At 39.1% G+C, this 27,709-nt stretch overlaps 1 protein-coding gene across 2 annotated transcripts in view; it reads right to left on the reverse strand.

Moving 5' to 3' along the window:
* The window catches only part of FTO (FTO alpha-ketoglutarate dependent dioxygenase), a 343,733-nt gene that overhangs the window by 108,357 nt on the left and 207,667 nt on the right, over positions 1 to 27,709 (reverse strand). Inside the window, exon 8 of one of the 2 annotated variants that reach the window (XM_075073785.1) lies at positions 27,595 to 27,668. The exons of the other annotated variant lie outside the window; for it this stretch is intronic. Coding sequence (XP_074929886.1) covers positions 27,595 to 27,668 — 74 coding nt within the window. The remainder of the gene's footprint in view (positions 1 to 27,594; positions 27,669 to 27,709) is intronic. 2 annotated transcript variants of the gene reach the window in all.

Raw genomic sequence — 27,709 nt, forward strand, 5'->3', positions numbered from 1 at the left:
CCCAATTGTCTACCTTAACAAACCCCATACCCCTCACTATTGAATTTTCCCTGTTTTTTGCATTTTCTTAATAAAGTTTATTTTGCACCCCACCTGTGTGGTAATTGCTCCCCAAGATCCCATATACCTGCTGGCAGGGACAAAAGCCATCAAGTTCCATCAAGGTAAAGAGGTAATGACTCAATTATCATCAGTGAGGGAGGAACCAGCATGAAGTCTCCATCAGATCATATGGTGTCTCTTTCCATGAGAGAAGAGACACTTTATCTGAGAGTACATTTCCATGATTTACTGGACTATAAAAGGGCCTGAACCACAAATGATAAATAATTGAACCAACTGACTGTATATAATATTGTATTTTAAAAGTGGATCAAGGAAGGTCTTTTCTGAAAACTAATGACACACGAGTGACTAAGATCACTGTGAAATGTATGTATTAGTACTGTATAAGGAAATATGGATTCACACTAATATTATGCTTCCAAGTCTGTCACCAAACACAAGGAGAAACAGGTTTTCTCCCAGACAGGAGGGAAGGTAGCATTGTGGAATCAAAACAATGGAAACCTGATGTATCTATGAATCAGCAGCAGGATGGGAAGTCACGGGAAGGGGAGAACAGCATCCTGAGACAGAAGACAGGTCATCCTGAGACAGAGGACAAAACAGTGAGTTTGGGAAGCTATAAAGAGAGAGAAGAAGCCATCTTAGAAGATGGATCCTTCAACTAAGGAGGTTGACATTTCTGGGAACTGAATATAGGTGAGAAATCTGCTTAGGCAACAATCTTTCACTCAGAAAGACAAGGGAACCCAGGCTCTTGTACTTCTGTGGAAGGTCCTGATTGAGGAAAAGTCAGCCAAGCTTGGAAAGAAAAATACTGTAAGAAATCTACCTCGAGCCATGGCTGTACTTTACTGAGTTAAGTCTTAGCCACTGCAACACATACTTTCCTCTTATTTGCTTGTCACCACTGTGCCTTTAACCCTTACACTTGAACTCATGTAATACCTCTCTCTTTTTGTTAATACACTTCTTTTACTTTTAATCTAAACCAACCCAGTGCTGAGTTCGAATCGAAGTGATTGTTAATCACAGTTAAAGCAAAAAGCTGGGCTTTTGTCTCTTTTAAGGAGCAACAAACCTTATGAATTCTTTGAGTGCTCCAGGAGGGGTAGACACTTCAGGGTAGATTGTTTTGGAGAAATTTGGGAGTGGGGTTGTTTTGGGGTCACCCTGCAAATAGCAGCCAGGGCTGGTGGAGACCAATGTGGGGCTGTTGTGTTGTCAGCAGGCTGCTGGGGTCAGAGTGCTGAACTAGGGCTGCACAGTATACAGACACTCAGGGAACCGAATGCTTGTCTGCTGACAGTTGGTGTCTGGGCTGTGAGCCACAGCAGCAGAGCATTTAAAGCACCTACAGCTACAGGGCAAGCAGTGACACAACCTCTCACTGGTCTGAATTGCATGCCAAAAGATGAGATGTAAAAAAAAACCCCAAACAACATGAAGATTCTTGAGAACTGGCCACAGCTGTCTCAGAAGGAGACAAAACTGTTGGTCACCGTACAAAATAATTCCCATTCACTATTCTAGAAAAGCAGATGTGTTTTTTTTTTTAAGTAACTCTTAGAATGAAAACAGAAAATTGTATCATATAGTCATTATGCCATCCATGTGAGCACTTCCCTCAAAGCATAAAGCAGCAGCTAAGATACCCAACACATAATTTTGGAGATTGCATAGGGCTGTTCCTGGGGAGGGTTGGGACATAGGCGCTGAGTTTCTAATCAGCCAGGGGTGCTCCCCACGTCTCTGCGCAGGCACTACCCCTGCTCCACCCCTTTCCCCAAGGCCCCACTCCTGCCTCTTCCCCATCCAGTTCCATCCAGTGCCTCTGGACGCCGCAAAACATATGATCCACAGTAGCCGCTGAGAGGGAGGGGGCCATGCTGATCGGCAGGGCCTGCTGGCAAGCACAAGGCGCTGACGGGAGGAGGAGGTTTTGGGGGGGGGGGGCTTCTCCTCGCCTCCACCCCACCCCTGTCCACCTCCTGCTTGCCTCCCTGTTCGCCTTCTCACCCCACTTGCCTGCCAGCCTCCCGCCTCACTGCCCCGCCCGCCTCCTGCGGGGCCTCCCAAAGCACGGGGCTCGGGGCAGTCGCCCTGATTCGCCATACCCAAGGGATGACTCTGCATAGCGCAGTAAATTAATGTTCCCATATAATGCTGCTAGAATAAATATTTGTTTCTTCAATTTTATATGGTTGTGCTCACTTTGTGTGGATTACATGAATTAAATGCATCAAGATTCAATATGCTGGGGATGGCACTGGCATGGTTCCTCTGCAGGCTTTGGTTCATGTAGTTATTCAAATGTGACACCACTTACAGGACCCTATGTATAAACACCCCCGCTTAGTATTAAAAATCATCCTTTCCTCCACCACTATTCTGGAGACTGGATAGATGCCTCTGATAGTTTATTGAGTGGTCAGAAGCTGTCAGCCGGCTACTCTGCCCATCAGGGGTCTCTTCTGGAGACTGATCTGGGGTAGACTTACTGGTCTATGAACATTTTGAAAATGCATCCCTTCTATCATCAAAGTCCATCTATTTCAGCCTTCTGGCCACTTGTTATTTCAGGGGTACATTTCAAAGCTGTGCCGGATGAGTTATGAACACAAACACCATTATTTGTAATGGGGATTTATGCACCAGAGTTCTACACATTGTTTTACACTTAAAATTTTGTACTTAAAATCTTTTTTTTTTTGGCTATGTTTCTGAAGTGGGCTAAGCTAAAAATCTAATCCCAGAATTCCTTTTCTCTAGAATATGAATCACTGTATAAATCCACATAATGATTTCTGAATGACACGGGTAGTGATCGTAATATGCTTCTGATTTTAAGTGAAGGCTAGATTCTTATGCCAATAGCTACTGTACAAGTTTCCAGAGAAAGATTTTTTTTCATAGCTACATAGCTTATCTTGAAATGTTACCAGTCCCTAACGAAATGCCAGAGGCAAAGTTTACCACAGGGTATATGCCAGCAGGGGCTGGTATAGACCCTGGGGAGGGCATGTCCAGCTGGCAGTGTGCAAGGTGACTGCAACTTCACACTTCACATTGTGACTAAGCGTATCCCAAACGTGGGGTGTGACTCTGGCTAGAAATGGCTATGGTTACACCAATAGAGGATATTGCTGACTCAGGGTTTATCTGCTGCCGCAGGATAATAATTTGTTTCTATTTACATATATATAGGGCCAGATTGTCAAAGAGGACTCAGCCAGCCTCTAATTTGAGAGCCAGCCAATCTGAGCTCAGAATTCATTGCTCGAACAAAACTGCAGGTACAAAATTAGAGCAAAGGCACAACAACTTTTACAAATATGCCCACAAATCAGGTATTTTGTTGTTAGGTATTCTATCATTTGTGCCTACATTTGATTGTAGGTGCAAAACTAGGCTTTTTAAAAAACCATGGTCCTTAATGCTGTAGGCAATACTCACCCTAGTGGAAATTCCATTTTAAACTGGGTTTTACTGGTTCCAGTTTGCAACTAGATTTTGGAACACGCCAACAGTCCTATTGGAGCACTTTCCCCTGGGCTTACTGGTGCTCCAGAAGAGAGAAATACAGAAACCCATACAGACCATTTGAAAGATTCAAATGGAATCACTAGAATTTCTGCAGACTTTTAGCCCTTTCTAACTTCCTATTTTTGCATAACTGATTTGTTTTTAATCTGAAATATATTGCCAGTCAACAGCATTTGGAAATAAAATGGAGAATTTGGACCAAATTACGGCTGCTTCTGCACACACAACTGCAGGAGCATAAACAGAAACAAGACACACATTTCCACCCCACGCACATGCAAGATACAGCCATAATGAGGTTGATTTTTGCTGTCTGAATGTAAGGATGAGTGCTTTGTCACTATTATTGCATCCTTCAAAAGTGCTAGGACTCCTGCCCTGCACTATACCATCTAACATCTGGTGAACTTTACTGCAGGGGAGCATGCCCTTTTGTACAATGTATGGTCCTCCCGAGAGCTCTGGAATTATTATGTACCAAGAAGGACTGTTAGCATTGTCAGCAGCATCAGCCAGGGTGTGGATGGGCAGGGTAATGCCCCATACCTACTCTAGAAACATTGGCAACCTGGGCCTATCAGTGAGGTAATATACACTGCACCCTTACAATGGGTGTATGCAGCTGCTGCTCTCTTGGCTTCCACACTAGGGAAAAGGTTGAGTTTAAGTCAGGATTAGGTAACACAAACCAGCTAAGCTCAATTTGCGCTCTTTTTGTAGTGTAGTTACAGGACAACCACTTAAGGTCAATTTTAGCAATTTGAGTTATAGCCCTTCCTAGTCTTGACAAGGCCAGTGTTTGCTATCCCTGCGCTCAAGGAGACATTCTGTCTGCCTCTGTCCTGCACACACTGAATGCCTCCAACCACTAATGCTGGTTCATTGCTGTGGCCTTCCACACTCCCTCCTTGTGTCAGTGGCTTCTAACGCTTAGTGCAGTGGTACCCTTAAAGACATAGTATATTACATGGTCTCCAGTGATCACACAGCACTTAATGTGCCTGCAAGATATATTTATTCTGTGTCCAGTTCCAACTGGCTGTGCATAACAAGAACGTCATGGCGTTCTGCCCTAACTGTCTGCCTGGGAATCCCATGGCTTAAAGACACGCTCCCCAGTCCCACATACTACATCATTGTTTCTCAAACACTTCCTCATATTGACTAGCACACTATAGATTAGAGTTTATTTGAGAAATGTAAATATATTAGCTCAAAGCTTAGATAAAAACATTCCTAAGTTTGTATAGCCAAGCTTTTGCTGCCCCAAGCTTTTTCTGGTCCCAACAGTCACATTTTGAGGTACAAATGGCCTGTTTAAGATATTTGCCTTTAACTAACTGATTTGTCGCTGCAGAAACTTAGAAGGCGGTTTCAGGCCTCTTAGAAAATGTGGGTCTCGATAAGCAAAGCGAACACGACACGTTACAGTTATGGCAACCGTCACACTCTCAAGCGTGAAAGAAGATTTGGCCATTTCTCCCCTCCCCACCCCCGGTATTAAATGATGACCCCGAGTGTGCATTTTCCATTTGCAGGTAACAGGAGTATGAGCTAACATGTCCATGCTCTGCTTTGTTTAAATCATAGAAAAAAGTTAATTTTAAAAGAAGTCTTCCTTAATGCTACAAACATAAAAATAACTGCAGCCTGTCCAAGTTTAAACATAGCGGATTCTGTTTCCAGCTATAATAAATACAAAGCTCCAGCACTCCTCCTAAGTTATTACAAGCTTAATCTAATAATCACAAAGAAGCTATTATTATACTATTAGAAAAACATCTGTCAATTGTGTTTATAGTTTTTAAGAAACTATGAGATAATGAGATGCTATGCTTTGTGCTCAGACAATTGCCCTGTAGATTATGTCTATGTCCTACAAATCCTGCCATTATTGAAACACAAAGCACAGCTTTACTTTTTATCAGTCTTATAAAACATCAACCAGATTTTCATTGAGAAATAATGCTTTTTGGGGAGAAACACTTTCTTATGTGACATCATAATATTCCACACATAAAACAGAGATGGAAGTTTATGGTAACATGATGCACATTTTAAAAGCAGGAGCTGACTATTTCAGGGGCCTGGTAGGAGAGCTAGGCAGGGTGAGAGACAGAAACGAAAAATGTAAAATAACCTGCTATTTTGTTATAAATTGTTGTGCTGCTTTTCCTAAATCCTTTAATAAAAATAGCAATTGTATTTCATGTTAGCAGTTATCTGCAAAAAAATCACTCTTAATTGCTCTTATGGCTTTGTGTTTGAGTTTAGCCTGGTTCACATTTTATTACAGAAGACTAATGGGGCATAGGCTCCCAGTAGAGGTTATTTTAGACCTTGGTCCCGCCAGCAATAAAAAGAGTATAAAAATAGTTAAAGAGGAAAAATAAAAATTAAAAACTATAGCTATGCTTTCAGATTTACAGTTATCATAAAATGAGTCATAAACTTTTGCTTTCATTCCAAAGCTTGTGTGTTAAGAACATGCTGAATCTCTTGCTATTTTAACGGCATATGTTCACGCGTAAAACTCTTTTGTTTTCTTTGTTTTATCTGTAACTTCTTTTAATTTATTACTATTTCATTAAATATCTGAGCTGATCAGAGTGCAGAGGTGATAAGACAAAGAACACATTACGCAGTAATAATAACTTAATGGAGTTTCTTGTTAATGAGGTAATAACATGCAGCCTTCAGCCTCCCGCCTCCAAGTTTATTTGGCCAGAGCTACTGTTATTATTACCTTATTAACAGGAAGAACCCTCAAGTTGTCATTAACTATGGGAATCTGAAGATCTACTGGGTTCATTTGTCAAGCTAGTCAAGGAATCCAATCATAAATCAGGACTGAGATCTTGTCCAATATCACAAGCTTAGCGGAATCAAGCCCACTTAGTATATGGACAGATGTCATTTGACTTTGGTTTCTGGAGCAAGTGACTGGTGTTGGAGACTCACAGAGAGGCACTGATAAAGGGCTTGTCTTCCCTACGGGGGTAAGTTGACCTAAGTTACACTACTCTAGCTACATGAATAACGTAGTTGGAGTTGACGTAGCCTAGCTCGACTTACCATAGTGTTTTCACTGAGCTGAGTCAATGGGAGATGCTTAATCTTCTAAGGGAACCGGAAAACCAGGGTGGATTGGTGAGCACTCTGCCATCAATTTAGTGGGTCTTCACTAGACCCACTAAATCTATCCCTGCTGCATCGATTGCAGCAGTGTCGATCTCCCCGGTAGTGAAGAGCAGCCTTAGTGTGACAGGGGGTTGTTCTGCTGGAGGTAACATCTTTTGGATGAGATGTAAGGCTGATGCCCTGATAATCTGTAGCATCTAATACTTTGAAATACTTTTTGCATCTGTAGCGGTACTGGCCCTAGCATCCTTGCAAAGTTCCAGCTTGTCCATTGCATTCTGCCTACAAACGTCCCCTCTGCAGTTTGAGTTGAACACTATTCTTCCTCACTGCCTGCCTTAATTGTTGTGCAGAGAATGCACAACTAATTAACTAATGTGTCAGAGAAGCCCATTTTATTGCAAGTCTCTGATAGTTGGTGTTTTTCTGAAATCCCCAGCTCCTGAAGTCATGTTATGATATGAAAATCTCAGTCTACATTTTAAAAAAGTAAATGCACACAGCTGCCGAGAAAAGCTCGGAAAAGTGACCTAAGTGTAAGACTCAAAAATCAGAAGTCAAATAAAAAGAACCACTATTTTTTTTATAAAACTCATGATTTTAAGGGTAAACTCATTCATGATTTCTGAACATCTGGGGCTGACAATACTGTTTGTATGCTGTAAACTGCTGTCAGACTTCCATTCACATTAGTAGTTGGGCCTTATCTCCAATCAGCCAGCACAAGTCTGTAGGTCCAAAAAGTTGCAGAAATTACACATTACTGCTGCCATGCTAGGCAATATAGAAGAGTGAGGGAACAGAACTCCGCAACTGAATTTCGTGCCCTCAGATCAGTTACATATGGAAGCATACAGAATGGATCTACCAAAGGCCATTAAGTGCTTGATCAGTCAAATGAAAGATTCCCATTTACTCCAGTGGGCTTTGGATCAGGCCAGTGACAACAGCTGTGGCCAGTAGACTCAAAACCCTTTGTATGTGGACTGTGTCTGCTAGTTCCTCTGTGCCACGTTTTAGTGTCCACAGCTCAGCTAGATGGACACCTTACCCCGACACATCATGCTGAGACTAAAAACTTTTATTCTCCAGTTCTGTGACATCCACTTGCATTTTCCTACAACCAGAGCCTGCATCCTGGGGCTTTGCACTGTTTTTCAGGATGAGGATTCATAGAGCTTTGAGATCCTTCAGGATGAAAGCAGCCACAAAAATGTGCATCATCTGAATTAGTTTTGTGCGATTATTGTGATTATCTAACTAGATTGCTCTACTTGCTACTGCATCAGAATTAATCTGAACCAATATTCTTCAAGTCAGAAACATTCTCATTTGGTGGGTGCATGTACAATGAATGCTCTATAAAGGAAGACATTTCATTATGTATGACAACGGGCAATTTGACTAACTTTCAAAATGGTGTACATGCATATATGTATTAGAAATCCATAAAAAGATCAGATACAACAGTATTCCAGAAGACAAACAGCCAGCATGTCACTTTATTTTTAATTCCCCACCACCCTCTGATGCTGCAAACTGTTTTAAATAGAAACATCTTGAGCTGGTTTATATTAGTCCCCAGCAGGCACATTTGTAAAGATAAAAAGAACAAGGATGTTTTCCCTTCCTCCATATTGTGGTAGTTATTTGGGGAGTGAGGGGGTGAGGGGGAGAGGAGAGGGAAGATGTTGGAGAGGGGATGGAATGTTTAGCTCACCACTAAAGCCTCATTTTGTAAAAAAGAGAACAAGAACAGTCAAGCAAAATAACTATGTTCCTACACTTGGGCTTAAATTTCCATGCCAAGTTGTCTTTTAAACTTCTGCTTCTCAAAGTTTTCCTTCTCCTAATCCTACTTGCTAAAAAAATTGTTTTGTTTTTTCATCCTACACCTTCTGGCAGCAAGTGGTATGTAAACATTCAGTAGCTCATCTGAACCCTATTTTATAAACTGAAATTGTTTTGTTCTAAGTGTTTGACTTACTTTAACGAAATCTGAGGATTTACCTACTGAAGCTCGAGCAATTCCCTTTCAACTCTGAATGAGGGAAGAATTATGAGACTGGAGTTATTCAATGAGAGCTATCTGTCCTGGCACTTAATCAAAGGGATTAGGATTTGGAAAGAAAAGCCTACAGGTGATCCTCCAGGAAGCATACCAAGCAGTTATCAAAAACATACAAGTTCAAAGCAGCTCAATTTTCATATGTTACAAGTATTTGGATGAAGCCCCAGGCTTGTTTCTAGGTAAAGAACTGTGTTAAAGCTGTTTGTACTTGCATACTTAATAGACAAGGGAATGAAATAGCACGTGGTGAAGCAGTACTAGGTCCATCTAACCCTGATGTAACACAATAAATCAATCTTGTTCTGTCGGTGAAACATGATCTGATACTATGTCCAAGTTTCACAGGCTCTTTCCTGACTTTGGCAGCTATAACAGATACTCATTTACCTCATCAACAAAGAGAGCTGTCATAACACAAATGCAAAGATGTTACATGCTACATAAGCATTTTAATAACTGTGATTAATCGTGTAGCTGGGTTCTTTTCCCCCTTGCCCTACCACATCATCCTAAAACATGTCTAACAGCTTTAGTTATAACACAAAAGTTAAAAGAAAAATGCCAAAAATGTGTTAAAATGTAAAGGGTGTGGCTTAACTGATCAAAAGCCACAAAAATCCAAGTTAAGGCTGAAACCTTAACCCACCTGAATGCACCACAGTGACTTTATTTACCACAAGTGTTGCAATACCTAAGCACAAAAGGACAAGCTATGGACAATATGCACTATGTTCCATTCTGTTGCCAAGAGCGGAAGGGAGCAATTGAGCAGTAACTGGAAAAATGATGTTGAAATGGGAAACAGTTTGGAAGGCAAAGTAGGTAAGATTTATGCTTGCCACCACCATGTAGCTAACAATAGCTTTATCTACCAACTCTGGGCAAGCCATTCTGTGGACAGGGGTAGGAAGTAGCCACTATATACAGCATGCTTCTACCTAAAGCCAGTGTAAATCATATGGCCAGTTGCAATGTAACTTAATACTGAGTTATCCTTAATATAATTTGCCATCCTATTATGTGACTACCATGAGAGAGGTCACAGAGAACTAACACACACTGATAAGCAGTGGTAGCACAGAAACGGAGTCATGCTTCCAGTGCCAAGCGTGTAGCTTTGTGCTACACACAGATGGTTAAGATCCAAAGATTTTAAAAATACATAGCGACCAATCTTATTCTAACACAAGAGCTAGAGGCCAATCAATCTGCCTCTGCTGCATGAGGGGAGCATGTCATGAATCTCCACAAATGGAAAAGCACTGGATCATTTAAGGTGTGTGTTTTTTCTCCCCGGCACGCATTTCTATTCAGGAAGATCAGGCTACAACCCAGTGTCTCAGCTTTCAGTCCCTTCCTTACGTTATTTTAATAAACTTTTCTGTATTTCATTCTCTCTGCATTATAATGTTGATTATTTAAAAAAAAAAGATAAAAGAAAAATGTCTTATTGGATTACATGGGAATTGCTTCAATAGGTCTTAATGACGCTCAAGGAGTCATCGTATTATAAACTCCTGAAACACAAACTTTGTATAGCAGGCCTACCACGCACCACTGTAATGAGAAACAATCCCATAAAACTGACCTTTTGTGGCCTCCTCTTGCCCTTGCATTAAGTGGAGAATTCAAACAATCTTCAGGGGCAAACCTTGTAGTCTTCACTTAGTCAAAACTCCCAATGAAGGGCAGCAAGATTTGGCCCTAAACTATTTAATAATGAAATAATGAGGGAAACCTCAAATTTAGATTTTGCCCCTGCAGCTCCATGAGATGGGCACAACCATGTGCCTGTATGCAGCCTCACTTATTTACCACATGCAGCTGCAGGATTGCAAAAGAAAGAAATACAAGAAAAAGCTTCCTTTAAAATTATTCTCTGAATAGGCAGAGAGTTGGATACTGACATGCACAGAAACAATAGCAAGTTATTAAAGTATTCACTTGTTCCATGTAGAAGAAATTATGTGAGTATACATTCAAAATAAATTAAATAAATAAATCAGAGTTGCCTTATCTTACTAATGCAGATGTCAGAGTATTATTTACCAGTATGAAGTGCAGTGTAATATAGTATTGACTAAACATCTTAACTGTTAGCATTTTTAGGCCGTTGTTAATTTGTTCCAAACAGATAAACTGGATATTCCAGAGACAGATAAAGGGATCTGTCCTACAAGATACCAAGCGTCTTCAGTGAGCTGCCGAGTGACCATAGCCCCACTGTGCTTGGCACTGTATCCACACATAGTAAGTCACAGTCCTAAACCGCTTACAGTCTAAATAGAAAAGTCAGATGAAGGATGGAAGAAATGGAATATTATCCTGGTTGTACAGATGAAGAACTGATTCACACAGAGATTTAGTGATTCCCCAAGGTCACAGAGGAAGTCTGTGGCAGAGCGAGGAACTGAACACAGAGCTTCTGTGTCCCTGTCCATGACATAAAATGCAAGAAAATCCTTCCTCATCTCCTTTAAAGATAGTTGAGGGCAGTCAGTACCTTTTAACATCAGGACAATAGACAGAAAATTTTCCATTTTTAGTAATTCAACTCCCTAACAGCCAAATATTATTGTCATTTACACTGGTATAAATCCAGAGGGACTCTGTAGACTTCAGTGGAATTCCAGAGAATAGTATTTAGATCATAAAGAGAAGGGTTATTAAGGATGATGAGTTTTGTAATTAATCATAACTAATTTCAGTGGAGTGCCTCTGGATTTACACTAGTGTAGCTGAGAGCAACTAACTGTGGAACTAAATGATATACCAATCCTCTTATTTTAGCTTTTCACTTCATCTCCCCCCTAAATATAGACTGTTGTTACCATCACAACATACATTCTGTGTATACTAATTTTGTGTTAAAAAAAAAGATGTATCACATGATTGGTACAATTTTGTTTTCGTATATTTTTGCCAAAAAGAAAATATGGCTTTAATAGAAGTATACATCTGCGAGGTATTACATGCATGTAAAACAGATGCAAGCTAATTACATTTTCATTTAAATTGCTAAATAGCTACTTAAGTAAAAAGCTAAAATAACATACAAACAACAGTTACTATAATAACAAGTGTACTTAGAATTAAATGAAAAGGATCAAAGCTATGGCATACAAAATTTGAGCTGGTCTTTGAAAAAGATACAGTGACATTACAACGCTGTATTGATTTACTCAGTAATTTAATGTCTCTACAGCTCAACCAGAAGACACATCTCAGTTTAGCAAAGACACATGGAGGAAAATCCATAAAGTTTATATGAAGACTTTTGAGTTTCATGAAGATTAGATACACTGTAGTAGAGATTATGTAGCAAAATCCCAAATTGGAAATTAGAATAGAAATGCAATACAATCAGCTTGATTATAGTTTTAGGTAGGCCTCTCTGAGTTAGAATCAGGACTCAAGTCCTAAGCGTGAAATCAGAGCACAGATTTTTTTTTATTTTTATCAAAGGAGTCCACTCTTTAAAAGAGTACCATATTCATTTCCACCTTTCACTATGCAAATGCTGTATGTCCAGTAAAACTAAATTTTATGGGTCTAATCCAAAACACACTGAGATCAATGGAAAGATTCCCTATTGACTTCATTGTGCTTTGTCTCATTCTCTTAGTTTGAAAGAAAAAAACCTGCTAACAAACACTGAGATTAAATTTACCACACAGGGCTAAGATATCAAAGGCTGGACATGGTCACAAACACACATACACACATCCATGACATGGCCAAAACCTTGCATTTGGATGCAGACTGGATAGCTGCACATGCAGTTGGGAATCTGAGAGCACAATGACAAGTTGGCCCGTGCAGATTCAAGGTTTTGCGATCACACAAATACATGATTCTTTTCTAAGGGAAATGAAGGCATTTGGTGAAATCTTGCATTCATTTTTTAAAATTTCATGAATGTCACTTTAACATTGGTTACAATTAGGGCTGTCAACTAATTGCAGTTAACTCACATGATTAACTAAAAAAAAATCATGATTAAAAAATTAATCACGATTAATTGCAGTTTTAATCACAGTTAAACAATAGAATACCAATTGAAATTCATTAAATATTTTGGATGTTTTTCTACATTTTCATATATATTGTATTCTGTGTTGTAACTGAAATCAAACTGTATATTATTTATTACAAATATTTGCACTGTAAAAATGATAAACAAAAGAAATAGTATTTTTCAATTCACATCATAAAAATACTGTAGTGCAATCTCTTTGTCAAAAAAATGCAACTTACAGATGTAGATTTTTTGTGTGACATAACTGCACTAAAAAAAAAACAATGTAAAACTACAAGTCCACTCAGTCCTATTTCTTGTTCAGCCAATCACTAAGACAAACTTTGGTAGCCGGCACTGCAAGGTATTTACATGCCAGATATGCTAAATATTCATATTCCCCTTCATGCTTCAGCCACCATTCCAAAGGATATACTTCCATGCTGATGACGCTCATTAACAAAAATAATGCATTAATTAAATTTGTGACTGAACTTCTTCATTGTATGTCCCCTGCTATGTTTTACCAGCATTCTACCATATATTTCATGTTACTGCAGTCTCGGGTGATGATGCAGCACATGTTGTTCATTTTAAGAACACTTTCACTGCACATCTGACAAAACGCAAAGAAGGTACCAATGTGAGATTTCTAAACATAGCTACAGCACTCAACCCAAGGTTTAAGAATCTGAAATATCTTTCGAATTTAAGAGGAACAAGGTATTGAGCATGCTTTCAGAAGTTTTAAAAAAGCAACACTCCGATGTGGAAACTCAGAACCTGAACCACCAAAAAAGAAAACCAACCTTCTGCTGGTGACATCTGACTCTGATAATGAAAATGAGCATGCCTTGGTCCGCACTGCTTTGGATTGTTATTGAGCAGAACCCATCATCAGCATGGACGCATGTCCCCTGTAATGGTGGTTGAAGCATGGAGGGACATATGAATCTTTAGCGCATCTGGCACATAAATATCTTGTGATGCCAGCTACAACAGTGCCATGAGAATGCCTGTTCTCCTTTCAGGTAACACTGTAAACAAGAAGCAGAAAAGCATTATCTCCTGCAATTGTAAACAAACTTGTTTTTCTGAGCAATTGGGTTAACAAGAAATAGGACTGAGTGGACTTGCAGGCTCTAAAATTTTATATTGTTTTATTTTTGAATGCAGGTTTTTTTGTACATAATTACATTTATAAGTTCAACTTTCATGGTAAAGAGATTGCATACAGTACATGTATAAGGTGAATTGAAAAAATACTATTTCTTTTAGGGGGGGTTTCAGTGTAAATACTTGTAATAAAAAATAAATATAAAATGAGCACTGTACACTTTGTATTCTGTGTTGTAATTGAAATCAAAATATTTGAAAATGTATAAAACATCCAAAATATTTAAATAAATGGTATACTATTATTTTTTAATCATGCGATTAATCGCTATTAATTTTTTTAATTGCTTGACAGCCCTAGTTACAATATAGCTTTAAGAAAACAGTAACAGGAATCTTCAGTCTGCTGTGAATCCTCCTGCTTACTTTGCCCAAACACTTTTCTAGAACTGTTTGTTTGCTCACTCTTCTCTGGTATTTGTCTTTTGTTTACTTTTCTTTTTAAGTCACTGGTTGCTCTTATGGAAGGTGGAGAGAAGATGCTGAAATCTATAACCAGTATTATGAAGCAACTGATTTTGAATCTAAAGCCTAACTTAACTATACATTCTCCATTACTGATCTCTAAATTAACTTTATGCTTGTTAGTTAATTAATTATTCACAAAATGTTGGAGGGGATTCATACAGCATGAGTTGGATGAAAGTTTTGATTAGATAAGATAGTTAGATCTTCTGCTTCAAGATTAATGAATATTGAAAATAAAGTTTTTATTTGGACTATAATACATCTAACCATGAAAAAGATTATTTGTCAACTTCTTATCAAAAATAAACTAAATATGATAATTGATCTCATTGTAGATAATAATGTATCTACAAGAATAAGAGTATACATTTTTAATTTTCTGTCATTAAAATTGAAGATACAAAAGAATTTTTGACCAGAAAAGACTACACAAGTACACACAAGGCCACACAATTTCTTGATCTCTTTAGTATTCATATCCTTCAAAAATGAAAAGGATAAAAATTTCCATCTTTCAGATAAGACAAGACAAGATAGGTACTGGCGATCATTAAAAATCCATAGAATTTTCTAAAAAAGAGGCCAATTTTTATCCCACCATCTTAGCCAAGTTTCCATTCCGGTAATTAGAGTTTGCCTACCTAAATTCCCACAGGAGTTTCAATGGATAGTCTTGGAGTATTTTTATTTCCATCCTAAAAAGTTGTGCAGGGAGGCTGTGTGCTATTAAGCATTTGCTAGGTTTCGACCAAGCGGTGACTACATTTTTGCTCTGGGAATTATGTGGGGTGTTCCTAAAGCACTTCAGGATGAAAGGTACTCTGGGTAAATACCTTGCTCAGTTGAAGTCAATGGCAAAATTCCCATTGTACCTTGTGAGTGCAATATTATTTCATATCTGAATAGAAATGCATTGTGTGGAGCAGCACACAAATGAGCGCACAAGCATCCCGCCTCATTTAGAATTGCCATCTCCAGTGCTGACACCGCACCAAACTTTTAAGATATCCAGCATGTTGTTCCAGTTCATTATAATCAAGGTTAGAGAGACTAACTGAAAGAGTGTGCTGTGCAGGTGTGTGCAATGGACAATGTGCAGGAAAGATTCCGCCATGTGCATGTGTGGGCATGTGTTGAACCCCTTCATACCTGTAGAAATGCTTTACTTTGTCCCCTGTGTTTCTGTTTCATTGGTAAATTTTCTGCATGACTCTTTACAACATTTGCTGAGCTGATCAGAATGGCTTTGTAAGAACTTGTGAAAGCTTATGAGTTTGTAGCAATTATTTTTATACTACAAAAGGGCTATAACAGTTATTGAATAATTGTTCAGAATAATACTGAGGCAAACATTCAGATTCAACTGCCACCTCTAATACCTAGAGGCCATTCGTTAGCGGCATTAGTTCATTAACTAAACTTCACACTCTTTGGAAAGGTTTCAGCGTAGCAGCCGTCTTAGTCCATATCCGCAAAAAGAACAGGAGTACTTGTGGCACCTTAGAGACTAACAAATTTATTTGAGCATAAGCTTTTGTGGGCTACAACCCACTTCATCAGATGCATGTAGAGGAAAATACAGTAGGAAGATATATATATATACACATACACACAGAGAACATGAAACAATGGGTGTTACCATACACACTATAAGGAGAGTGATCAGTTAAGGAGAGCTATTACCAACAGGAGAGAAAAAACTTTTTGTAGTGGTAATGAAAATGGCCCATTTCCAGCAATTGACAAGGAAATGTAAGGAACTGTAGGTGGTAGGGGCGGGGGAATAAGCATGGGGAAATAGTTTTATGCTCAAATAAATTTGTTAGTCTCTAAGGTACCACAAGTACTCCTACTCTGCAAACACATCAGCGAAAGAGTGGACACCCCATAGTTACTCCATTCAAAATGAAGGAAGAAAAAGGACAATGGAATCAACTATTTACTTATGCCTCTTTCATCCCGAATCCCAGACTGGGGGAGTGAGCAGGGGCAAAGGTAGCAGATGTTCAACAAAAAAGAAACTAAAAATACCAAACAAAAGGTCAGAGTAACAATATTCCTGCTTTGCCTGAGGACTTAACCTCTCTAAGAGGTGATTATGCAATCAATGATTAAACCATATTTTACATAGCTGAAGCTTGGGGTTGTCTTTTTTTTTCTCTAAGTTCTCTTATCATGAGCTGCTAGTGTTTGCCCCTAAACCATTTTGGTTTCTTGTACATACATACATACATACATACATACAATCTATCTATCTATCTATACATACACACACACACACACCCCTACATGCCCCCCACACGAAAAAGTTGTTATATATTTATAAATATTTTTAAAAGCAATCCTGCCCCTCCTTTGTAAAAAGCTCACTTTTCAATGGAATCACTTTGGTGATACTACAGCAATGCATCAGAATGACAGCTACAAGTCTCCAGGTTTCAGTCTGGGAGAATTCTCCCTGATAAGCTGCACCCCTTGCTCTTTTCTTATGTCTCTTAGAATTTTAATCTTGAACAACACCACAGCAAATTCTAAGAAATAGCAGAGTTGAACATGCGGTTTATCTATCACCAGTACTGATAGCAACAGGGGGAGCTAAGTGAAGAACTGAAGCTACAGAAGTTGTTCAATCCTCCTGTTGCCACACACATATAATGTTTAAACTGGAAACCTTGTGACTTCTAATTGATATGGATCAATCCTCTGAGATTCTAAGCAATCTCAGCTCCGACTTAAGTCAACAGCAATGGAGGATGCTCAATACCTCATTGCAGTCAGAATAAGGCCAGCAACCAACAGGATATTATTTGCAAACAAATGGAGAAAAAATTCCTTTTATGGACTCCATTGTCTATATTCTTTTTCTGTACATTATTGCAGTTTAGCCCTTTGTTGCTTTTACCTAACACCGGTCTAGAAACCACTCAAAGAGCTAATGTAGCTAGACAATTTTTACATGGGTGCACAAAGTCCATCTAGATTCTTGCCTAAAAAAACCAAATGTGTGTCAAAATCAATAGCCAGGCAACCAAAACCATAGGCCTACTTTGGGGGTTGTAAGGAACCTCAGGATGCATTCTAACACGGTTAGGCACAATGACTCTGAGTTTGCGGTGCACAAAGAGAAGCAGCCCATTGCAGTACTCATTACAAAGTAGCATAATAGACCTCCACTATCTAGTGTGTGTATCTGTGCTAGAGGGCTGCAAGATAATGGCTCTGAATCTTCCCAGCTCCCTTTTTAGCCTGCCTAGAGCACACAGAGGTTCTAGCTGATGGTAGTCAGAAGACTGCAGGGACTGCAAATGTCCCTGGCTCCTATGAACAGCACTTGGTTCCTCTGTCCCCTTTGCACATCCTTGCTAAGTCCAGACACAATATGGTCCCCCAAGTGTTTTGTTAAATATTTTGGTGGTAAAGAGACAATGACCAACTGGAGAAATGGTGCATTTGCCTTAAGATGAGCAAAGCCGTAGCAATGCTTTCATTGAGGAAATTATCTTCATTAAAAGTAACATGACTTAACTTGTCAGTCAGATGCTATTCTGGTGGTCTCCTCTGTGCGGTCCGGATAGAATAAATCAACTTTTAAAAAACTTACATCTTCCCCAATATAGCAAAGCCTTGTTACACTATTTACAGATATCTTGTGATCTTTAGAAACAAAAAGGAGCTCTGTACGTTTCTTTTCAACTGGCAAAAGTAACATAGTAGTTATTTTATCATGAAAGGCTCAGTGTTTGTAGTGTTATACATTAAAAAAACAACACTTCTAAAAGATGAACAAGTCTCTGACCCTGTTTTGAAGGACCAACATACTCTGGTGTTTGCATTTTAAAATATTTATTTCCTTCATAAAATATCTATGTGTAGATCTCAGTCCCTCTGGAGCAAATATTCTTATTTTCAAGTTAGTAGAAATCCTGAAGTAACATGATGCTGCAATGCAAAAGTACATTTTACACTTTCCATACTTGAAACTGTTCTGTCTTCTTACCAGTTTCTAACTTCAGAAACAGATGCATAAAACAGAGTGCACATGTGTATGTGTAAAAAATTGTAGTGCCTTTCCTTGTATCAATCTCTAGTGCATTCCATTCTAATTTTTCTCAACCTGGAATATTATTACAGGAAAAAGACACTTATTTAGCAAAGAAGTCATTTTATTTTTCATCCATATTTGCTTCCTTTTCAGATGAGGGTGTCCTTCCCTCACAAAATGGATCCTATCACCACTGAAGGCAGAGGCTCTGGATAGAAGCCCTGCTAATCAAAGATTTGTGGAGTGCCATCACAGTGTGGTTGCTATTTTTCCTAGATTATCTGCCACAGCTACGATCAATCCAACTTGGCAGGGTAAATCACTAGCTACCAAGAAAAACACCCCAGCTTCTGACACAAATTGTCTTCCATAAAACAGGTCCTACCTCCAGCTTCAAGGACAAGGCTAGTCTTCCTCAAGAAACCTGTTAGTGGTAACTGGGTCAGCAGATTCCAGTATCAAGCCCCTTTGACCATATCCCTTCTGGGCTACTAACTTTACTCACCCCTTCCCTTCTCCTCCTCAACATTTTGCTTGCTATAGCAAGCTCCTCTTAAAGCGGAAGCATGCCCTGGTTTCTCCCATCCTTGGAAAACCCCTCTGAAACTCCAACTTCCTCTAACTACTGCTGCAACTCCCTTCACCCTTCCGCCTACTGAACATCTACAAATGTTGCTTTGAGCTCCTCCCCTCAAATTCCTTTCTGGATATACTCAGTCTGGCTTCTGCCATCTCCATTGCCCCGAAATTGCTTTCAGCAAAGTTTCTAATTTTATTTCCCTAGCCAAATCCCAGGTCTGTATTCCATTCCCATCCTCTTCCACCTCTCTTTCAACACTGTTGATCACACATTCATTAAATCTTAAATCTCTTGGCTTTCATGTCTCTGAAACCTCATCAGTGATCACTCTTTCAGTGTTTGTTTCAGAGGGTCCTCCTCCTCCCTTGACCAACAGGGATCTCTCCTTAGTCCATTCGTCTTTTCTGTTGACATCTTTTCTCTAAGTGATCCTATCTATTCACACAGCTTTAACTACCTACTTTATTCCAACAATTCACAGCTCTTTTTCTCCATTCCTGACCTGGTTCTCATCCACTCAAGCCCAGACCTCAACTGCCTCCGCCACCCGACATCACTTCTTGGATGTCTTGCCATCAATGTATGTATCCTCTACCAACATATTTGGGATTATATATACGCAGTTAGTAGTGGCCAGAATGTTTCTAAAGAAACAGAGAGGAATGCATTTGCTATTTTTCCATTTTATACTATTTTATGGTGCATAATGGAGCTAGAGATATTCCACCTCCAGTTCCCTTCCCTCCACTTATATTCTATATAATTGTAGTGGGTTCATAATTTGATTGGTTTGATTAGGTACTATGGTTAACTTGATAGTAATTTTCTGCTTAAAAAGATACCCCAGATTATGTCCTCATAGCTGAGGTGTAGTAAAATCAATATACTTTGAATGTATAAAACAGTGATTACATCCAACAAGATAATATCCTGAAAAAAGAGCCAGAACCCTGTACCAGAAAAAATGTAGAAGGAACAGAAAACTCCATGAGCTGAAAGTCACTGAGTTTCCGTCAGACAGGAGAATGTGGAAATGTGGTTTGCTTCTAACAGAAAAGGCAAGGACCTTACTTTCCCGTAACCTGAAGATGCCCTGAGAACAGCAGAGACATCCTCTGGATCTTGGGGCAGCAAACTCTGGTGTAGTGTCCAAACACTGTCCTCTAGGACAGGGATTCTCAACGTTTTTCCTTCTGAGGACCCCTCAACATGCTATAAAAACTCCAAGGCCCACCTGTGTCACAACCACTGTTTTTCTGCATATAAAAGCCAGGACTGGCATTAGGGTTAGCAAGCAGGGCAATTGCCTGGGGCCTCAGGCCACAGGGGCCCCTTGTGAAGCTACAATGCTCAGGCTTCAGCTTCAGCCCCAGGTGACAGGGCTCAGAGCCCTGGGCTTCTGCCCCATGCAGTGGGACGTCAGCTTTCTGCCCTGAGCCTCAGCGAGTCTAATGCTGGCCTTGTTTGGCAGACACCCTGAAACCTGCTCATGGCCCCCCAGGAGGCCCCGGACCACTGGTTGAACACCTCTCCATGTAAAAGGCTAAAAGAAATCTGATTTTAGTAACTGGCAGTTAGAAAGAGCCCAGCACTTTCAAAGAAATAATATAGAGAGAACAGAAGACATAAAATGGAAAGAATGGCATAGAGAACTCCTTCTGGGACCCTTAAAGTTTTATGAGAATAGCCCCAGCAAAAGATCTCTGAACATGTAAATGTCAATTAATTGAAGCAATTGAATCTATCTGTATAAATTTGTTATGCTTAACAATTAAAATCTGTTTAAATGTTAATGATCTATATTTTAAAGTGCGCCCCCCATTAACTGCAAAGAAACCTTCTGCAGTTTAATCAATATTAACCAGGGAGAAACACTAAGGTAACAAGGCCAGTGTTAAACATATGTTATGAAATGCTACTGGAGAGTAGGAATTCTTGGGGAAGTTTTCTATAAATAATTACATATGATTCCACATTCTGTTATGCATATTGTGTGATTTTAAGAAGAAAGGAACTGACATTTCTGCATGCAACTTGGGAAGATTATTTCATCACAAAGGATTGGTGAAGTATATGCTAACCAACAACTGTATATTAGAAGTCTAACTTGCAACTCTAAGAAGCTGTAGAATGACATTTAAAATAATCCATTTATCACTATCTCTTGTACACAAAATGTCAGTGACAACCTCCTAGCATTCAGAATTGCTAGGTAATGATTGTCTTTGAAAATGAACCTGCAGTGTAATATCAGTTGAGGGTTGCTACATCCTTCAGCTGTGTTTTATTTGTGAGTTACTCATATTTTTGCATATTTTTTACCATGGTCATTTAAAACAACAAGCCTCATCTGTCAACATACACCTTTTTATTTGCTGAAAGATGAATTCTCTGCATGTTCATTTGTGTTCTAACCAAGAAATTAATTTGCCAGTTACTCACTCTCATAATTAGGCAAATGATTTTTACACTGTCTTTTAACTTACATTCTTTGTCTAACTATGATTTTTATTTTTTATGAGCTCTCTTAACAACAGGGACCATATTCTGGCTTGTGTCCTTCCTGAACTTGGTGCAGCTTGAAAGAGAAGGGAAAAAGGTAGCTATGAACCCATCTTTATGCTACTCCTGTTCAAGAGGCTGATCTCAGAGCTGTTCTACTTTTGTGCCGAAGTGGCACTTACAGCAGGTGGGGGTCACCAAGGGCATAAAGACAGAGTTAGAGGAAGAGTGGCACAGGTTTCACTGTGTCACCTTTACATCACCGGATCACTCCACCATGCAGAGGAAATCCTCAGGTGGCTGGTCCCTGGATTTATGGCTACTCTGTCCTACCAGAGAATTCCTTAGCAACTGGCCCAGCCTTTAACTTTGACTGAACCACAGCTCCTATAACCATTTTCTATCGTACCCCTGGAATAATTTCTCAATCTACTTTAATATGTGAAATTTCAGAGAACAAACTGTTCACACTTACCGCAATCAATTTGGACAGAGCAAACAAAAAACACCTAAGAATGTAATAGACTTGCAGATTTTCTTACTTTAAAAAAAGCAAACTAAATCACTATAAGGAATCTCCATTAATTAAAAAAGATATTTAGAAGGGATAACTCGCTGACCTGAGGCTGTGATAGCCGTGACTTGAGCTTCTGCACAGGAGACATAGCTTTGTGAGCTATCGTGAGTCCATCAGCTCCAAGCGATTGAAATAAAATGTCTGTCACTATGCTTATGAAGCTTGTATCCTGAATACTGTAAGAGAATTCTGCACACTCTCTTTCCATGGACTACACACATGATATTCAGAAGGGACGTACTAGCCTCCTGCTTACTGGAATTAAGATCTCAGTTTATTGCTTCCAAATGTTTTCCACAACTGATACTATTCTCAGACATCTGTGGAGTTCCTCTGACACCAGAATCTGCCCTAGCAATCAGAATATAGATCTTAGTTTTCCTTCATGACACATGGATGAACTCTGATATGGTTCACCCTCCGTATTTTGTTTTCATATCACACAAGATTAAGAGAGGAAAGAAGATCATAGAATCATAGATTATTAGGGTTGGAAGGGACCTCAGGAGATCATCTAGTCCAACCCCCTGCTCAAAGCAGGACCAATCCCCAAATGGCCCCCTCAAGGATTGAACTCACAACCCTGGGTTTAGCAGGCCAATGTTCAAACCACTGAGCTATCCCTCCCCCCGAAGGTTAATCACACTGGTATGAAATGGAATTGCAGACTATCAGGGTTGGAAGGGACCTCAGGAGATCATCTAGTCTAACCCCCTGCTCAAAGCAGGAACAATTCCCAATTAAATCATCTAACAGGTTTTTGCCTCGTATCCCTAAATGGCCCCCTCGAGGATTGAACTCACAACCCTGGGTTTAGCAGGCTGGTGCTCAAACCACTGAGCTATCCCTTGCCCAGATTAAAATAATAATAATTATTAAATTGTTTATAATGGTACCCACAACTTTCTAGGGAATTTCTGGAGGCACACAGAGAATGCCCACTGCCTGAGTGAACAGCTTATAAGCTACAAGTCAGCCAGGCAAGAGAAGGATGCAATATAAAAATAGAAAATCCTGAGACATCCTGACAGAAAACAGCATAAACACCAGTGGTATTTAAAGGAGATTGAATTACTAAGTGTGACTGTGGGCCAGAGGTACCACTACCGAGGCGGCTCCCGGCACCAGCACACCAGGTGGGACTGGCAGACCTCCTGTAGGCATGTCGCCAAATCCGCGTTACCAGCGGACCTCCCGCAGGCATGTCGCCAAATCCGCGTTACCAGCGGACCTCCCGCAGGCATGTCGCCAAATCCGCGTTACCAGCGGACCTCACGCAGGCATGCTGCTGAAGCCTGTCTCACTGCCGTGATTGGGGCAGCGAAATATATAGAGCCACCCTTGACCATTACAACCACAAAGGCACACTCCCTCTTCTTCTTAATGCCCCTCTGCTAATGGGAAATCCTCATTTACAAGATTCTACTAAAACTCCTACAGACACATGAACAAGAACAGGAATACAATTCTTTATTGCCTGGCTCATGTAAATGTGCTGTTATAGAACATGTGTAGTTTGTGTTTGGAATGGAACTTCACAAATAAGTATAACCTTGAGATGATCACTAAATGGAATGAGTGTTGGGGGTATAATGGACATTAAAGATATAGGGTTAGATGAAAAGGTGCAGCATTGCTCAAGAACAAGTGCATGCTGGGAGGAGGTAGTTAGGAAGGTGGAGGTAGAGAAAATTGTATTACAAAGGGTTGAAACCTGCAGTCCTTTCTTAGGCAACACTCCCAAATGGGGATTTGCCTCAAATAAATTAACTACTGTACATCAAAAACCTATATCCTCTGATCTACCATCAGTGTCTGAAATGATGGTATATCCCTGTTTGGGTTACTAAACCATCCACTAAACTCCCCACATGTACCAAAGATCTAGAATTAATAAGAAATCACATTTAGGTTAGACAATACTCACAGGCACGTACAGAACACAGAAACTATTAAGGCTGGAAAGAATCTTTATTCTACATAAAGGACAAATGCTGTCCTTTAATTAACAACATTTATCTCTGGGACAAGAACATCAGGTATATAATATAGGAGATTCTTTTAATATAAAGGACAGATGGCAACTTCACCCTTGGGACTGACTTAGACTGACCCAGAAAACCCCCCCACCATAATTTTAAAAAGCTTTGAGAATCCCCCAGGATTGCTAGTCTAGTTACAAGGAAGCCTGACTACCCCGTTTGCAAAGCAAACGATACAGCATTTCAATAATGTTTAGAAGTTTTCAAGACTAAAATGTACAAAATTAGTTTAAACAATATGCTCCCTTATCTCCAATGTAAGACCGATTGTCCTTTCTTACATAACATTATTTTATTAACATAATTTCTGATGGTGTAACATTTAAGTGCAACATGGCAGGTACTATAGCATAGTAAGGATATAGTTTACTTGTTATGTTTTTTTTTTAAATATGGTGCAATAGTTTTACAACTACCAAAGTTCAAGTGAAATTTATAACCTTTAAATGAACATTTCTACCTATCCGAATGCATAGGTACATATCTGTGTGTTGGATTCCAAGTGCACGTTTTATACTTCTCTAACTAGGTGTTAATATCATAAACAGTGGATCAACACTTCTTGTCTGAGTGTTAATATCTGTTAATGTCCCGCTGAGTAAAACAATGATAAAGCAAGCAGCAAACAGTATTCTAGACTCTTTATTTCAATAGTTAGCCCCTCTAGCTTTGTGCCACAATTTAGTAAAAGCAGTTCATTAACAGAATTATCAGGAAAGGCTCATTAGTTCATAACTATTATTCATTTTAATGTTAATTTTCTTATGAAAAGAGACTTGAAATCTAATGTGAATCCAAAGGAATGTGATACTGCTTTAAAAAAACTAGACCAGTTTCTGATTTCAGTTTCCTCATAAATCTGGGATAATGCTAAAGTCAATGTTATTAGTCTGGATTTATACTTGTGTAAAGATGATGAGAATCTGGTCCACTGACCTTTGTGCATCTCTAAAATTAGTGCTTTAGGCCACAAATGACACTTTTTTATCTCTTTGCATTTTCTTTACATTATACTGATGTAATGTACAAGTTGGAAAATAATGTTTTATAATGCTTTCTTAAGCTTGTTTCTGTAGAAAATGAAATATTTTACGCAGGATTTTTTCCCTCCTGCAATTCAGTCTAAAGTTTCAGAGGAACAGTATTTTGTATTGCACGAAGTGAACTTTAAATAATTAAGCCACTCAACTCCATCCCTAAAAAAAAAAAATATATAGACCAAGCATAACTATCAATACAGGATTTTCCCTTCTCTAAATTAATCCAATTATTCAAATGTCAGTTATAACTGTCAGAGAGTGGTTCCTTAGGCTTGCCCAAACTGTTAAAAATTAAAACTGTTTTACTTCATTTAGTCTCTCTGCCTCTTTAATGTAAAATCCATGGTCTTGACAAAAAGTTGTGGGATTTGACACCCAGTGCAACACAACCCTATTTCTGTCATACATGCATAATTCACTTTGGAAATTTGCACTTGCTTTAAAATATTACTAAAATATACATGTAACATATGCTAATTTAGCTGCATTGGCTTGTATGCTCCAGTCACTAGGTTATATGTAAACTTTGCCAAGTCCATACACTGTACATAAAGGGATTATAAATGAAAGGAAAGATCACTGTCCCTAGCATTCACTCTTCAGCCTTGGCCAAACTGACAGCCCCAAATCCCAGCAACATCTAACATGCTCTTCCTGTGGAGAAGACAGCCTGTTCTCAGAGTCTTAATTACATCCCAGCTGACTGCCCAGTGTTGCCAAAATCAGGCAACAAACGATGCACCTTCACTCGCAATATGGTCTGCTAAACAGACTCCCAGTCACACAGAAAGAAACTTTCACAACAAGGAGAAATAAAGGGACAAGCAGGAGAGCGAGGGATAGGGCAAACAGCAATCACGAAGATGAAAAAAATCTCTTCCCAGACTCCTCGGGGAACAGCTAGCAGCAGAATGTAACAAACAAGGCTATCCCTTGCTCACAACGAATTCACAGCCCAAGGTGCCTCACGCCAAGGACTGCTGTTCTCCAAGATGGGCCACAGTAACTAAGACTCAATAGATTAATGATTGTTAAGGAAGGCTAACCAACCCCACACTGCTCAGGCCATTATAATTACAGAAGAACAGCATGCCACATTCTGCAATTGCAAATGGTATCATATGTTTTCCCGGCTGGTCTGCAGGAGGAGCTTTATTTGCACAGACATGAGATACAAGAGCTTTAGATTTAAAGTAAAATAAAACAGAACTTTGAATATGAAAACTAGTAGCAACACAGGTGTTTTCTGGATAACAATAGCATGAAAAGTACATTTAGCTATGATTCAGCTTCATAAGATCAAAGCCTTACTTAAAGAGATTCCTCTCCTCTGCTCGCTACTTGATGCAGATGGTTACACTTATTAATATATTTAAAATATAGAACAAATTATGCTTCTCCAGTTATAACAAACCATATTAATAGAAGCGATATGAAGGACATTAATTTAAGATAACGGGACTTTTTTTTTAGGATCCATGAAATGAAATGTCACTCTTAATAAGATATTGTCCTTGAATGCTAGAGGGATGCAGAAATTAATTATTACTGATTCAGAGAACTGGTGTTACTGTTGAAATTATGTTCAATCAGCAAACTCTATAGGAGCTAAGAGAATTATATCAAAAGAAGGACTTGTAATTCTTTTATTGTTATAAACTCATCCTATACGAGTTGTCATTCATAAATATACTAAAATCCTTCTCAACCATTCTTCCTAGAAATCACATGTTAATAATTGCTTAGGCCACAATGATTCTTATAATAGGATAATAAATATTTTTTTAAAAATTATCGAAGTACATATTTACTTGACAGAGATACATTCATTTTAAACTAGTACCCATTCTAAAATATGTATTCACCAGATGAACCATAGCAATATGATGTCAGCTACATGCTACCTGTACTAATACATATACATTCCCACAATTTAAAGAATACTTGTTTAAAGGAAGCATGCCATTCTTTCCATTAATCTTTAAAAATTTACATAATGGACCAATTCTACTCCCTTGGGAATCAACAGTATTTTAATGGGAGCAGGACCAAACCAGTCTCTTCTAAATAGTTCTAACTCTCAACACATAGCGCCACAAAACTCGCTGGTGATTCATTTATTTAGCTTCCTTGCTGTCTTTTGGTTAAACCTTTGCTTCAAGAGCCCTTCTTTGCCAACATTCTTTTATTTGCACTAGGAAATATTTAGGGTGAATTCATTTTTTGATGCTTTTAATAATTATGCTGTTAAACGTCTTAAGACAGACTGCGGCTGCCTCTACAAAGATGGACAAGAGAAGAGCAGGGCACAAGAAGCTTACCAACCTTGGGTATGCCTTTCATTTTCAGAGACTGACCATAATCTCGGTCCCTGACATCTCTTCAGTGCACTAGATACCCTGAAAAAAACAGGGAGGAAGCAAGATCATAGGTCTTCCTC

This window comes from Chelonoidis abingdonii, chromosome 19 (assembly GCF_003597395.2).
Source record: "Chelonoidis abingdonii isolate Lonesome George chromosome 19, CheloAbing_2.0, whole genome shotgun sequence".
NCBI lineage: Eukaryota > Metazoa > Chordata > Testudines > Testudinidae > Chelonoidis > Chelonoidis abingdonii.